The 15,588-nt window shown below is 40.4% G+C and overlaps 1 protein-coding gene across 2 annotated transcripts in view; it reads right to left on the bottom strand.

Moving 5' to 3' along the window:
• The window catches only part of REPS2 (RALBP1 associated Eps domain containing 2), a 224,229-nt gene that overhangs the window by 10,676 nt on the left and 197,965 nt on the right, over nt 1–15,588 (bottom strand). For both annotated transcript variants that reach the window (XM_068533341.1, XM_068533342.1), the window contains exon 17: nt 7,759–7,864. In XM_068533341.1, coding sequence (XP_068389442.1) covers nt 7,759–7,864 — 106 coding nt within the window. The remainder of the gene's footprint in view (nt 1–7,758; nt 7,865–15,588) is intronic.

Genomic DNA, 15,588 nt, shown 5'->3' with positions numbered 1-15,588 from the left:
AACCATATACAAAAATAAACTCGAAGTGGATTAAAGACCTAAATGTAAGGCCAGACACTCTAAAACTCTCAGAGGAAAACATAGGCAGAACACTCTATGACATAAATCACAGCAAGGTTCTTTTTGACCCACCTCCTAGAGAAATGGAAATAAAAACAAAAATAAACAATGGCACCTAATGAAACTTAAAAGCTTTTATACAGCCAAGGAAACCATAAACAAGACGAAAAGACAACACTCAGAATGGGAGAAAATATTTGCAAATGAAGCAACTGACAAAGGATTAATCTCCAAAATATACAAGCAGCTCATGCAGCTCAATATCAAAAAAACAAACAACCCAATCCAAAAATGGGCAGAAGACCTAAAGAGACATTTCCCCAAAGAAGATATACAGATTGCCAACAAACACATGAAAGGATGCTCAACATCACTACTCATTAGAGAAATGCAAATCAAAACTACAATGAGGTATCACCTCACACCAGTCAGAATGGCCATCATCAACAAATCTACAAACAATAAATGCTGGAGAGGGTGTGGAGAAAAGGGAACCCTCTTGCACTGTTGGTGGCAATGTAAAATGATACAGTCACTACGGAGAAGAGTATGGAGGTTCCTTATAAAACTAAAAATATAACTACCATACGACCCAGGAATCCCACTACTGGGCATATATCCTGAGAAAAGCATAATTCAAAAAGAGTCACGTACCACAATGTTCATTGCAGCTCTATTTACAATAGCCAGGACATGGAAGCAACCTAAGTGCCCATCGACAGATGAATGGATAAAGAAGATGTGGCACGTGTATACAATGGAATATTACTCAGCCATAAAAAGAAACGAAATTGAGTTAGTTGTAGTGAAGTGGATGGATGGAGAGACTGTCATACAGAGTGAAGTAAGTCAGAAAGAGGAAAATAAATACCGTATGCTAACACATATATATAAAATCTAAAAAAAAAAAATGGTTCTGAAGAACCTAGGGGCAGGACAGGAATAAAGACGCAGACATAGAGAATGGACGTGAGGACACAGGGAGGGGGAAGGGTAAGCTGGGACGAAGTGAGAGAGTGGCATGGACTTATACATACTACCAAATGTAAAATAGATAACTAGTGGGAAGCAGCTGCATAGCACAGGGAGATCAGCTCAGTGCTTTGTGACCACCTAGAGGGGTGGGACAGGGAGGGTGGGAGGGAGACGCAAGAGGGAGGAGATATGGGGATATATGTAAATGTATAGCTGATTCGCTTTGTTATAAAGCAGAAACTGACACACCATTGTAAAACAATTATACTCCAATAAAGACGTTTTAAAAAAAAGATCAACAAATAGGTTAATAGAATGGAATAAGAACCCATAAATAAATCACACTTATATAGTCATTAGATTTTTGACAAAGGCACCAGAGTAATCCAAGGAGGAAAAGAAACTCTTTTCTTCTAATGGTTCTAGATTAATGAGATACTGGTATGGAAAAAAATGAACCTTGACCCTAATCTCACAGCATATATAAAACGTAATTCAAAATGTATCATAGATATTGGTGCAGCCACTATGGAAAACAGTATGGAAGTTCATTTAAAAAATTAAAAATAGAACTACCAGGAGTGATGTCATCAGCACGGCTGAGTAAGACATCCTTCGTCCATATCCCCCTGCCAATAACAATTTGGCCTCTATTCACAGACAAAGGGCCTTTTTGGGAGCTTTGGGATCCAGCACCATACACCAAGGGACCCAGGAGGAGTCTCGTCCAGCCATGCATCAGGTAATAGGCACACAGACCTCAGTTCCAGCTCTGGACCAAGCAGGGGCCCATGAAGCAGCTCTAGCCCCTCTCAGCCACAGTCCAGGAGACCCTCGAAAACACTGTTTTAGACAATCACCCACAGATGAAACAGCCTTTGTGGAAGTTCAAGTTTCAAGCAGAGAAGTTCCAGCACAATGCTAAAGAAAAATAATACAAGTCTAGATGCACTGCGGAGGGCAAGAAGAACTGTTTGACTACTCACATCACCTTCTCACAAAGCAGCACAGCTTAGGACTAAAAAAGATCTTGGCCTATGATTTCTCCCATAGGGGAAGGAAGAGCGCATACGTGAGCACCCAGTTTCCCTGGGTGTGTGGGACACTGTCAAAGAGGCTCATTCCTGTCTCGCCCCATCCAGAGCACTGAACTGTGAACTGCATGACTTGGGGGTGGGGAGGGGGAAGAGGCTGGAGAGTGGCGAACAGGACTCTCAAAAGAGGATTAAAGGAACATGGATCCTACTAAATGTGTCCAGGGACTCCATCAAGAAGCCCACCCATAAGCCCCTGGGGATCTTCCAACTGGCCATGGGGCACTCTCAGCATTCCATGGGACTTACACACACCACCAACTTGTGGCAAGCTTCCTGTTCACATTCTTGATGACAGCAGCATGAATGACTGAGCACATACAGAAAGCCTTGCTGGCCCAAATCTGTGGACCATGAGAGACCACAAATTTGAGCTGTAGTGCCATCTTTGGGAAGCAAAAGGGAGGCTGTTAGCAGTTGGCCTGGTGTTGTGCAGGATCAGAATAAGGCATACAAGCTTAAGAATTCTGCCACAAGAAGGAACAAGAAATGCTGAGCAAGTGTACCCATAGAAGATCTGAGAAATTCTCAGAATCTCTAATGGGCTGATAGAAAGTATTTCTCTCCTGAAGGCAGCTAGTAAAGACTGGAGGAGGTGACTGCTACTTCAAATGTGAAGACAGCAACACAAAACTTCAAGGAAACGTGACACCACCAAAGAATTACAATAATCTTCCAGTAACCAATCCCAAAGACATGGAGATCTATGATTTTCCCAATAAAGAATTTTAAATGGCTATTTTAAGGAAACTCAATGTGCTGCAAGAAAACACAGAAAGAGAAGTCAATTAAATCAGGAAAACTACACTACACGAATAAAATGAGAAGTTTAACAAAGAGATAGAAATCATAAAAAAGAACTACACAGAAATTCTGGAGCTGAAGAATGCAATGAATGTAATTAAAAATATAATACAGAACATCGACATCTAAATGGATCAAGCAGAAGAAAGAATCTGAGATAGAAGACAGGGATTTTGAAACTATCCAGTCAGAGAAGAACAAAGAAAAAAGAATTTAAAAGAATGAAGAAAGGTACGTGATCTATGGGATGTCATCAAAAGAAATAGTTTGTGAATTATGAGAGTTCCTGAAGTTGAAGAGAGAGAGAAGAGGGCAGAAAGCTTATTTGAAGAAATAATGGCTGAGAACTTCCCAAATCTCGGGAGACGTATGGATATCCAAGTTCATGAAGCTCACAGATCATTAAACAAACTCACCTTAAGAGCTCCTCTTGGGCTTCCCTGGTGGCGCAGCGGCTGAGAATCCGCCTGCCAATGCAGGGGACATGGGTTCGAGCCCTAGTCCAGGAAGATCCCACATGCCGCGGAGCAGCTAAGCTCATGAGCCACAACTACTGAGCCTGTGCTCTAGAGCCCGTGCCCCACAACAAGAGAAGCCACCGCAATGAGAAGCCCGTGGGCACTGCAACGAAGAGTAGCCTCTGATCGCCGAAACTAGAGAAAGCCCGTGCACAGTAACGAAGACTCAATGCAGCCAAAAATAAATAAATAAAATAATAAATAAATTTATTTTTTTAAAAAAGAGTTCCTCTTTAAGACTCATTATAATAAACTTGTCAAAAATCAAAGACAAAGAGAAAAATCTTAAAAGTAGCAAGAGAAAAGAAGCTTGTAACTTAAAAGGGAACTCTCATAAGGCTATCAGTGGATTTCTCAGCAGGCACCTTTTGAGCGAGTGGGATGATAATCCAAAGTGCTAAAAGAAAAAGAAAAAAACTGCCAACCAAGAATATGCTATTCAGCCAAGTTATCCTTCAGAAATGAAGGAGAGATAAAGACTTTCCCAGGCAAACAGAAGCTGAGGGAGTTCATCACCACTAGACCTGCCTTACAAGAAATGTAGAAAGGAGTTCTTCAAGCTAAATGAAAGGACACTAATTAGTAACATGAAAACATACAATATACTGGGGTAAAGTTAAGTATATAGTCAAATTCAGAATACTCTATTACTGTAATATGGTAGTGTGTTAACCACTTAAATGTAGTATAAAGGTTAAAGGAGAAGAATATTAAAAATAACTATAGCTACAATAAATTGTTAATGAATACAAAATATGAAAAGAAGTAAATGGTGACATCAAAAACAAAAAGGGGGAAGTAAAAGGGTAGTTTTTATACACAGTCCAAGTTAAGTTGTTATCAGAATATAATAGACTGTTATATCTACAAGATATTTTATGTAAGCCTCATGATAACAACAAAGCAAATACAAAAACCTAGAGTAGATTCACAAAAGATAAAGAGAAGACAACAAAAGAGAAGACAACAAAAAAGGAAGCAGACGCACAGATATAAAGAACAAACTAATGGTTACCAGTGGGGAGAGAAAAGGGGAAAGGGGCATTATAGGGGTAGGAGATTAAGAGGTACAAATTAATAGGTATAAAATAAGCTACAAGGATATATTGTACAACACAGGGAATACAGCCAATATTTTATAATGACTATGAATGGAGTACAACCTTTAAAAATCATGAATCACTATATTGTACACCTATAACTTACATAACATTGTACAGCAACTATAGGAACAACACTTCAATAAAAATAAATAATAATAATGAGGGTGAGAGGGAATTTTTAGAGGTGATGGGCAGTTTTATGGCATAAACTGTGACAGACTCATGGATGTATAATTATCTCCAAACTCATCATGTTGCATACATTAAATATGTACAGCTTTACTGAGGTATGTACAATCATATCTCAATAAAGTAGTTTAAAAAAACCAAATGTTATCATAGATCTAAATGTAAAAGTTATAACAATAAAGGCTTTAGAAGAAAACATAGGAGAATATCTTCATAATTTAGATGTAGGCAAAGTTTCCCTATATAGGAAGAAAGTTAATAAACCATAAGAGGAAAAAATGATAAATCAGACTTTATCAAAATTAAAAAGTTCTGTTCATGAAAAGATTCAGTTAAAAAAATTAATAGGCAAAACAAAGACTAGAAGAAAACATTCATAAAATATATACCTTGACAAAGGACTGGTAACCAAGATATATAAAAAGCATCTACCTACAACTCCACAAAAAAGGCTGAAAATGATTTTTAAATGGCCAAATATTTGGAAAAGACACTTCATAAAGTAAAATATATGAAAAGTAAATAATCACATAGAAAAGTGCTAAGGACATGTAAAATAAAAACTATCTCACCACAGGACTAGCTAAAAATTACAACAATAACACCAAGTGTTGGCGAGGATGAGGAACAACCAGAACTCTCACACAGTAGTGGTGGGAGTACTAAACGCTACAACCACTTTGGGAAAAGCTCTATCAGTTTCTATTAAAACTAATCACACACAGTCACCATATTACCTACTAATCCTAATCCTAGAAATTTACCCAAGAGAAATGAGAACATATTCCCACACAAAGACTTATCCCAGAATGTAGAATGTAGTTTTATTCAAAATAGCAAAAACTAGAACCATCCCAGGTGTCCACTAATAGGAAAATTGATAACCAAATTGCAGCATATTCACTCAATAGAATACCACTCAGCAATAAAAAGGAACAGATTACTGAGACATACAACAATGAAAATGAATCTCAAAAACATAATACTAAGTGAAAGAAGCTTTCCATAAAAGTACATGTCAGAGGACACCATTTACATAAAGTTACAGAATAGGCAACAGTATGGCCTAAGAAGTTTAGAATAGTGGTTACCTCTATGTGAGTGGGGCAGAAATTAACTGGGAAGGAGCATGAGGGAGCTTTCCGGGGAGATGGTAATGTGCTATATCTTGATAGGGGGTTGAGATCCATAAGTAGATGCATTTGTTAAAAAGTCAGCAAGTGTACACTTAAGATTTGTACACTCATTGTATGTAAAATTTACAACATGAGAAAAACTTGTAAAAATATTGAACTCTAGTTAATGATATGCATGTTAAAATATTTAGGGGATGCATACAGATGTCTGCAATTTACTTGAAAACATGTTAAAAATAAGATGGACTGAAGGATAGATAAGAGGGATAGAAAAACATGTGATAAAACAAGTACAACGAGATGTGAATGGCAGAACCAAAGTTGTGGCTATGAAAATATTCACTGTATGATTCTTTCAACTTTCTTGTATGCTTGAAAATGTTCATAATAAAATATTAGGGGGAGCTCCCTGGTGGCCTAGTGGTTAGGATTCCGGGCTTTGACTGTCATGGCCTGGGTTCAATCCCTGATTGGGGAACTGAGATCCCACAAGCCACATGGCTCAGCCAAAAAAAATAAAACAACAAAAAAAATTAGGGCAAAGTGGGGTAGTAACGAAACAGAAAATAAAAAAGGAAGGGACAGCAGAGATTGCTAAAGAGGAATCACCAGTGAAGTAGAAGGACAACAAGGAAAGTATGATATTCCAAAAACCAGTTAGAAAAGACATTTCAGAAGAAGGAATGGTCAACGGTCAATGGCATAGATTTTTCTGAAAATCCAAATAATGTTAAAACAGGCCCACTGAATTTGGCTGGAAGAGGGGTGTAAGTGGAGGAGAATGAAAGCCACAACGAAGTGGAGGGAGAGAAAACTGCTGGTGAGGAATGAGAGACAGTAAATGAAAACAACTCTTAAGAAACCTGGCTGTGAAAAGGAGACCAGAGAGACGGGGCGGCAGCAGCAGGAGGATGTGGCGTCAGTACACTGGACAACAGCAGAGAATCAGGGGCTGTCGTGGGTGCCCCGAAAATACATGTTTAACTCCCAACCCCCCGTACCTGTAAATGTGACCTTCTATGGAAACAGGGTCTTTGTGGATATAATCTAGTTAGAAATGAGACTGTGCTAGATTAGGGTGAGCCCTAACCCAATGACTGGTATCCTTATAAAAAGAGGGCATGATAAAAAGAGGAATTTGGACACAGACACAGAGAGACACAGACAAAACACCATGTGACAGCAGAGGCAGAAACTGGAGTGATGCATCTACCAGCCAAGGACTGCCAGCCACCACCAGAAACCAGAAGAAGAAAGGAAGAATTCCCCCCTAGAGCCTTCAGAGATAGCATAGCTCTGCTGACACCGTGATTCAGACTTCTAGCCTCCAAAGCTGGGAGAGAATAAGTTGCTACTATTTTAAGCCACCAAGTTTGTAGCACTTTGTTAGGACAGCCCTGGGAAACTAATACAGGGGAGATTAATGGTGAAGAGAAACAGGCGATGAGGAGGGGGTGATGTCCTTGAGAAGCTGATATGGAACCATTTCCAAGATCCCAGGGCAGGAGTTAGCCTTCAAGAGGATCAGGGCTACCCTCTTCCATTGAAATAAGTATAGCATCATTCATGGAGGATCTAAACAAATGAAGGGTTTACCCAGAAGGCTTCGACAATAAAGAATGCTTCAAAGAGCCTTTGTAATAGCTTCTGTGTCTTTTTAACTAGCACACAATATGCAGCCTGCATATTAAAGCTACGAGTCATCCTCTAAGCATACAAGAACCAAACTTAAATACAGCAACTCTGCCTTCCAAAAGGAGTTTGAGAACAAAGAGCAAGTCCTACCAACAGGAATGGAACCAGATGCTCAGCCCATGTTGGTCAAAACAAAACACAACAGACACAAAGCCTGGTAATCCAAATCCAGGAAGCTGCTTACCTTGAGCTGCTGCTGGAGTTCACTGTTCAGCCGGGCCAGCACTGCATTGGCCTCTTTATTTTTGCGGATAGCAGTTTGAATAGCCTTCTTCTGTTTGGAAGACTGTCTACAAAAAAGTACAAACAGTTCACTGAAACAGAACTTAGAGGTCTGGATCCTTGTGGGTCAGAACTCTCCGATTCACAGTAAGTGCTAAACTAACAAGGGGCTAATGTCACAGGGCTCCAAAAATAAAATCAGATATTCACACAGGCAGGCAGGCAGGCACACACCAAAGGAAACAAATTTGTTGGGATGAATTATTTACACCTGAAGTAATTTCCATTTTATAACTTGAAGAAAAGCTGTGAATTAATTGGGCCTTTTCAAACACTCTTCGTTCCATTTATCCAAAGACATTTTTTTTTTTTAAAGAAATTCACGTTCTTTTATTTATTTATTTATTTATTTATGACTGTGTTGAGTCTTCGTTTCTGTGCGAGGGCTTTCTCTAGTTGCGGCAAGTGGGGACCACTCTTCATCGCGGTGCGCGGGCCTCTCACCATCGCGGCCTCTCTTGTTGCGGAGCACAGGCTCCAGACGCGCAGGCTCAGTAATTGTGGCTCACGGGCCCAGTTGCTCCGTGCCATGTGGGATCTTCCCAGACCAGGGCCCGAACCCGTGTCCCCTGCATTGGCAGGCAGACTCTCAACCACTGCGCCACCAGGGAAGCCCAATCCAAAGACATTTTAATAACTATTTCTTCCTGACAAACGACATTAACTGGAATGCCCTTTTTGCGCAATCATTAATGGTGTTTAAAAGAACTGCAAGTGGCCCCGTGGACAAGTGTGAGGAAAAAGAATAGAAGAATATTCCCTTTAGCAAAAAATCCTACATTAACTTAGCCAGCCTACATACCTCTCTTTTATTTATTATTTGGCATGAATGCCTGAGTGTGTATGTGTGTGAGTGCGTGTGTGCATGTGCATACACCAACATACATTCTGTGGCACTTGAGAAAAACACAAAAATGTTTTAATACCAGTCTTCCCAAATTAAGTCAAGAGTAAATTCACAGTACAGGTATAACTAAAGGGACCACACATCCCACCCGGCCCATTACTGTCTCTGCTTACACTGCCTGTCTGGCCCTAATTTTTCTTAGCACCCTCTTTCCCCCTCAAAACTGTCAATGTGGTTGTAGAACCTACATCCTTATATCCCACAGCAAGAAATTCTGAATTCTCAGAGCAAAAGGGCAATCTAAGTTCCCCTAGAAAAACAAACATATTTGTAATCACTGGGAGAAGGGTTCTAGGCCAGAGCGACTGAACTAGAATGCATTGTGACCACTAGAGAGATCTGGTGACTGATCACTACTAATATACACTATGTTAGCCACTCTGCTCACCTGTAGAAGGCATGTCCCCTCCCCAACAAGTTGAAAGATTAATTTTTTTTTACCCATAAATAGGAAGGGAAGAAGCTTCAAAATCTATTCTTTACAAGATACAGATTGGATTTCTGGTTTCAGGATGAGACGGAGTAGGCACACTTCTCTCTATTCCTTCCACTAAATACAGTTAAAACCCTGGACATAATATATAGAATAATATAAGATGACTCTGCAAAGTGGAGTGAAGAAGGCAAACCAGCTAGGGAACTCAGTATCCAGGGAAAGAATAGCCATGAATTCCCTAGGTTTTCTTTTTCATTTCATGCATCCCATAAATGCCAATGAGAGCAGACAATATAAAGCCTCCCCATAATTCTGCTCTCTCTAGCCAAAGGACTTGGAAAGGGGCAGCCTAACAAGACAGAAAATTAGACACAATATCCCTCCTGAATATAGATGTAAAATCTTTAATAAAATATTAGCAAATAGAATTCAGCAATATAAAAAAGAATTATATATCATGACCAAGAGGAGTTTATTCCAGGGATACAAGACTGATTCAATATTCAAAAAACAATCAATATAATTCACCATCTTAACAGGTGAAAGAAAAAATCACATGATCATATCAACTAATGTAGAAAAAGCACCTGATAAAATGCAACACCAATTTATAATAAAAACTCTCAGAAAGCTATTAATAGAGGTGAACTTCCTCAACTTGATAAAGAACCTCTACCAAAAAAACTATAGCTAACATCATACTTAATGAAAAACTGAATGGTTCCCCCTAAGCTTAGGAACAAGGCAAAAATTTCTACTCTCATCACTATTTTCAACATAGTGCTGGAAGTCCTAGCCAGCCCAATTATACAAGAAAAGGAAACAAAAGGTACACATATTGAAAAGAAAGAAACGAAACTGTCCCTATTTGTAGATGACACGACGGTCCATGTAGAAAATTCCAAGGAATCTATAAAAGCCTCCTAGAACTAACAAGTGATTTCAGTAAGGACAGAAGTGAATTTGAAAGATAGATTAATCTACAAAAATCAATAGTATTTTGATATACGAACAAACAATGAACACCTGAAAATCAAAATCAAAACTACAACTTCATTTATAAAGACTCAAGCTGAAATTCTTAGATATATCACAACATATACGTAATTTACATGCTCAGAACTATACAACACTGATGAAAAAAATAACATAGGATCTAAATAAATAGAGAAATAAATGTTCATGGATTGGAAAACTCAACATAGTAAAAGATGTCAACTCTCCCCAGATTGACATGAAGGTTTAACATAATTCCTATAGAAATCCCAGTAGGATTTTTGTAGCTCAAGACAAAATTATTCTAAAATCAAATGGAAAGTCAAAGGAATCAGAATAGCTAAACAATTTTGAAAAATAATTATAAGTGGGAAAAACAGAAGACTTATATAGCTATAGTATCAAGTGGTGAAGTAATGAAGATACTAATCTTCGTTACTATCTTGTGTGGTATTGGCAGAGGGAAAGACACATAGATCAATGGAACAGAATAAAGAACCCAGAAATAGACTCACACTAGTACAACCAACTTATTTTTGACAGACGTGCAAAAGCAAGTCAATGGAGAAAGAACAGCCTTATCAACAAAAGTGCTGAAGCAATTCAATATCCATAGGCCAAAGAATGAACCTTGACCCAAATCTCACACCTTATATAAAAATTAACACAAAACGGATCACCAACTTAAATGTAAAGTGTAAAATTATAAAACTTTTAGAAGAAAACGTAAGAGAAAAAATCTTCAGGACCTAGAGCTTAGTGAAGAGATTTTAGAGGTGACAAGAAAAGCACAATCCATAAAAGGAAAAGAAATAAGTAAGTTGGACTTCCTTAAAATTTTTAAACTTTTGCTCTGCAAAAGACTCTTTTAAGAGGATGAAAAAACAAGCATTGAGAGAAAACATTGCAAACCACATTGATTTGTATTTAGAATATATAAAGAACTCTCAAAACTCAACATTAAAAAACAACTCAATTAGAAAATGGGCAAAGGAGATGAAGAGACATGTCACCAAAGAGGACACATGATGGCAAATACGCACATGAAAAGATGTTCTAGCCATTAGGGAAATGCAAATTAATACCACAGTGGGATACCACTACACATGTATTAGAACAGCTAAATTTAAAAAACAGTCACAATACCAAATGCTGGTGAGGATGTGGAGACACTGAACCTCATACAGTGCTGGTGGGAAGATAAAATGGTACAGCCATTTTGGAAAACAACTTGGCAGTTTCTTTAAAAACTAAATATACACTTAGCACACAACCCAACAATCACACTCTTGGACATTTAGCCCAGAGAAATGAAAACTTAGGTATACACAAGAACCCGTACACAGATGCTCACAGCAGCTTTATCTGTAATACTCGACAACTAGACACAAACAAAATGTCTCTCAATAGGTGAATGGCTAAACAAACTGCGGTACACCCATAGCATAGAATACTGCTTAGTAGTATTGATTTATACAACAACTTGGACAGATGTCAAGGGCATTATGCTGAGTGAAAACAAGCCAAACTCAGGTCACATGCTGTGTGATTCTATGAATATGACATTCAGAAAATGACAAAGTTATAGAGATGGGAAACTGATCAATGGTTACCACGGGTAAGGAGTAAAGAAGAAGATGGGGGAAGGGTGACTCCTGTACCTTGATTACAGTGGTGGTTACAAGACACACACATGTGATAAAATGGCAAAGAACTATACATATACACTGTCCCAACGTCAATTTCCTGGTTTTGATATTATACTAGTTAGGTAAAATGCAATCGTTGAGAGAAACTAGGTGAAAGATACACAGGACTTCTTTGTACTATTTTTGAATTTCCTATGAATCTATAATTATTACAAAACAAAAAGGTTTTTTTTAAATAAATTTATTTATTTATATTTTATTTTTGGCTGCGTTGGGTCTTCATTGCTGCACGCGGGCCTTCTCTAGTTGCGGCGAGCGGGGGCTACTCTTCGTTGTGGCGTGCGGGCTTCTCATTGCAGTGGCTTCTCTTGTTGTGGAGCACGGGCTCTAGGAGCCCGGGCTTCAGTAGTTGCGGCACGTGGGCTCAGAAGTTGTGGCACACGGCCTTAGTTGCTCCGAGGCATGTGGGATCTTCCCAGACCAGGTCTCGAACCTGTATCCCCTGCAGTGGCAGGCGGATTCTTAACCACTGCACCACCAGGGAAGTCCAAAAGTTTTATGAAAATACATGTTGATCAGAACTGGATGCCCCTACTTAAACGAATACCACGCTAAGTGTGTCAGCTTATAACAGTTTCCCCTTCTCTGGGAACTGTCTCCATCCCCTTCCCCCTCCCTCCACAGGGATGGGCCCCAGGCAGACAGTCCTATTTGTCTTAAGAAACGCTCAGCTCTGTTTTCACACTTGAACGGATGCTGGCCTGTGCTAAGCTGACCAGATTCTCTCTCCCAGGGATGTATGGGTCCTGGTTAAGAGTTTGGTTTAGCCTGGGCCCTGCACAGTGAGAATGTAACATCTGGAGCTGAAGGTGGTTGAGAAGTCTTCACAGATAAAAATGACAGAAAATAGAGAAGAATCAGGAGGAGAGCCAACAGGTATACAGTCCTCTCTCCCAATCCATCCCTGCCCCTGGTTTCCATGAGTCACCCCTGTATTCTTATAATAATGAACAGGGTTTTGCTAGCTCAAGTTGCTCTTTTATGTTTTACAACCAAATGAGCCCTAAGTAACACAAAGACAGGATCCGGCCCCAAAAACCTCTCAAGGGTTCAGTAAAGGTGTCTAACTTGCCTCACCTCTTAAGACTTGCTTCTAGAGTTTGTCTCTCCAGGTTCTCCTAACTTTGTTACTCACTGTTCCAAGGTGGGCTCTAAGTGGCCTGGTTTCCAAGGAGGAAGATAAGGGAGTAACAGCAAGGTGTTTATTTCGCCTACCGCTGTTGTGCATCAGGCGATCTCTCAGTTTAGAACTGCGTACTGTGAGGCTCATCCACTGAAAGTTCTGTGGCAGACTGTCCTCCAATCCTATTCTCATGCCTTCCTGTTTTCAGTAGCATCTCCTCAGGTTGAGCTAGGCACATGGCCATGCAACTAGAAACTAGTTGCATTCCCATGTCTCCCTTGCAAGTAGATGAGGCCACATGACTAAGTCTGGGTGAAAGGGATCCGAGAGAAGTGATGTATGCCGCTTCTGAGTCATCTCCTTAAAAGTAATCTGTTTTCTCTCCATTTGTTCCTTCCCCCTTCCTGGGACCTGGAACACGAACATGTTAGAGGTGAGCCACCTCCGACCCTATGGATAAAGGCAACCCTCACAGGGATCTAAAACAAGACGACAGAAGGTACCTGGGTTCTGGGCAGGTACTCTTCTGGACCACTCACCAACTCAGACTTTTACATAAGAAATTAGTTAATTTCTATGTTACGTGAGTGACTGTTACCTGGTTTATGTTCAAGCAGCTGAACCAATGTTTGAAGGAATATAAACTGGGGTCTCTAGATGAGAAAAATCTTCTTAGCCTTCACCCTGGGCCCTGATTTCTCCCACGGAATTCTCAGTACAGCTTTTAAGAAGTGAGTTTATACTGCCTTTTCTCTTCTTGGAAATGGTAGGTTTTCATTAGAGATGCCAATCATCAACCCCACAGATATTCCAGTGTTGCCAAACATGAGGAGGGAAGGGAAATAGAATCCCAACCACACTGAGAACGTCATACAGACAAGCAGACACTGCCACGCAAGCTCCTTGGAATGCCCTGGGGCGGCCCAGGACAATTCCTGGGGTTCCAGAGAAGAGCAAAGGCCACAGAGGCTGGCACAGGTTCAGTCACAGTACTGCCACACAACATCTCTAGTTCTAAACTGTTCAAACAATTCTATTTTCCCAAAATCCATCCTTAGCAGATACATTAGATATGGGGAAAAAAAATCAAGCTAAATTATTTCTAAGAAAAACCCACTTCTGTCCTTACGGGTAGCTCATTAATGATGACACAATTGGAGAGCTGTTTATTACTTATAACCTGGACTCAGCAGCTCATTTGGAGAGAATATTTTATTAGTTCCTCTCCCCTAAATGGAGCAGATTTGTTATTTTTAAACTACCAATAGGACATATCATGTTAGTTTAAGGTCTGCAAATGAAAGATTGCAATATCTTGATAATATTTGTGTGTATAGTACTTTTTTTTCTCTGAAGTGTGCACTCAAGATGTAATTTTAATGCTTAGGAAATCATTTTGCTTGAGAACTTTAAAAATAATGAACTCAGATTTCCCTGGTGGCGCAGTGGTTAAGAATCCGCCTGCCAATGCAGGGGACATGGGCTCGAGCCCTGGTCGGGGAAGATCCCACATGCCGCGGAGCAACTAAGCCCACGCGCCACAACTACTAAGCCCGCGTGCCACAACTACTGAAGCCCACACGCCTAGAGCCCGTGCTCCGCAACAAGAGAAGCCACTGCAATGAGAAGCCCGCGCACCACAACGGAGAGTAGCCCCCGCTCGCCGCAACTAGAGAAAGCCCGCGTGCAGCAACGAAGACCCAATGCAGCCAAAACTGAATAGATAAATTTATATATTTAAAAATAAAAGATGAAAAAAAAGATCTCTGCGTGAACTCCACCAGCGGCCCTGCCATCCACTTTGGAGGATGTCGTAGCCACCACTGAGTGACTAGCGTTGATGTGAAGTGCAGATTACAGTGGAAAGCTGGGGAGAACATGGAAGCAAGTTTAGCTGTCTGTGTCCCTGATAGAGATCCATCCTCTAGGCTGGAAGGTGGCTGGAAGATGGCCAAAGCTCTCAGTGACTATTAAGGACAAAATATACTTCCTTTATGCACTAATACTACCAGGGAACTGTCTATTTGGAAAAAACAAAAGCCATTACCTGAAGAAGAGTGCTGCACAGATTCAGAATGGGGATTGGCTTCAAAGGCAAGCTGCACCCACAGAACCTGTTGCTTTTCTTCCCATAACAGTGTAAGCAGGAGTAACTCCGAAGCAGCCCCTGAGACCCACAAGGCCCCTGGAGTGGTGCCATGACATATCCCAAGCATTTGTGTTAGTGACTAGTGAGGCTCACTTGAAGTAACACGCAGCAGCAGTTTTCTGCCCTGGACACCTGGCTCAATTTCACTGAGGCAAGGGATGGCTCTTCTTAAAGCCAAAGCCTGGAGAAGGATGGTCTTCTCGGTCCCGGGCCATGTCCACAGGTGTCTCCACCCTCCATCCAGCTGATCATACAGACAGATATCTTAGCAGCTCTGCATGTGACCGTTCTGTGCTGAGATGCTCAACAACAGAACCTCTTCATGGGGATGAAAAGGAATCACACACCACATCTACTCAAAGTCGGGTCTGAGGGTCTTGAAGCTGGCCACGTGCACCGGGGAACATGAGAT

The sequence above is a fragment of the Eschrichtius robustus genome, chromosome X (assembly GCF_028021215.1).
Source record: "Eschrichtius robustus isolate mEscRob2 chromosome X, mEscRob2.pri, whole genome shotgun sequence".
Taxonomy (NCBI): Eukaryota; Metazoa; Chordata; class Mammalia; order Artiodactyla; family Eschrichtiidae; genus Eschrichtius; species Eschrichtius robustus.
The sequence above is the reverse complement of the archived record's forward strand: the minus strand, read 5'-3'. Positions and strand labels throughout refer to the sequence as shown.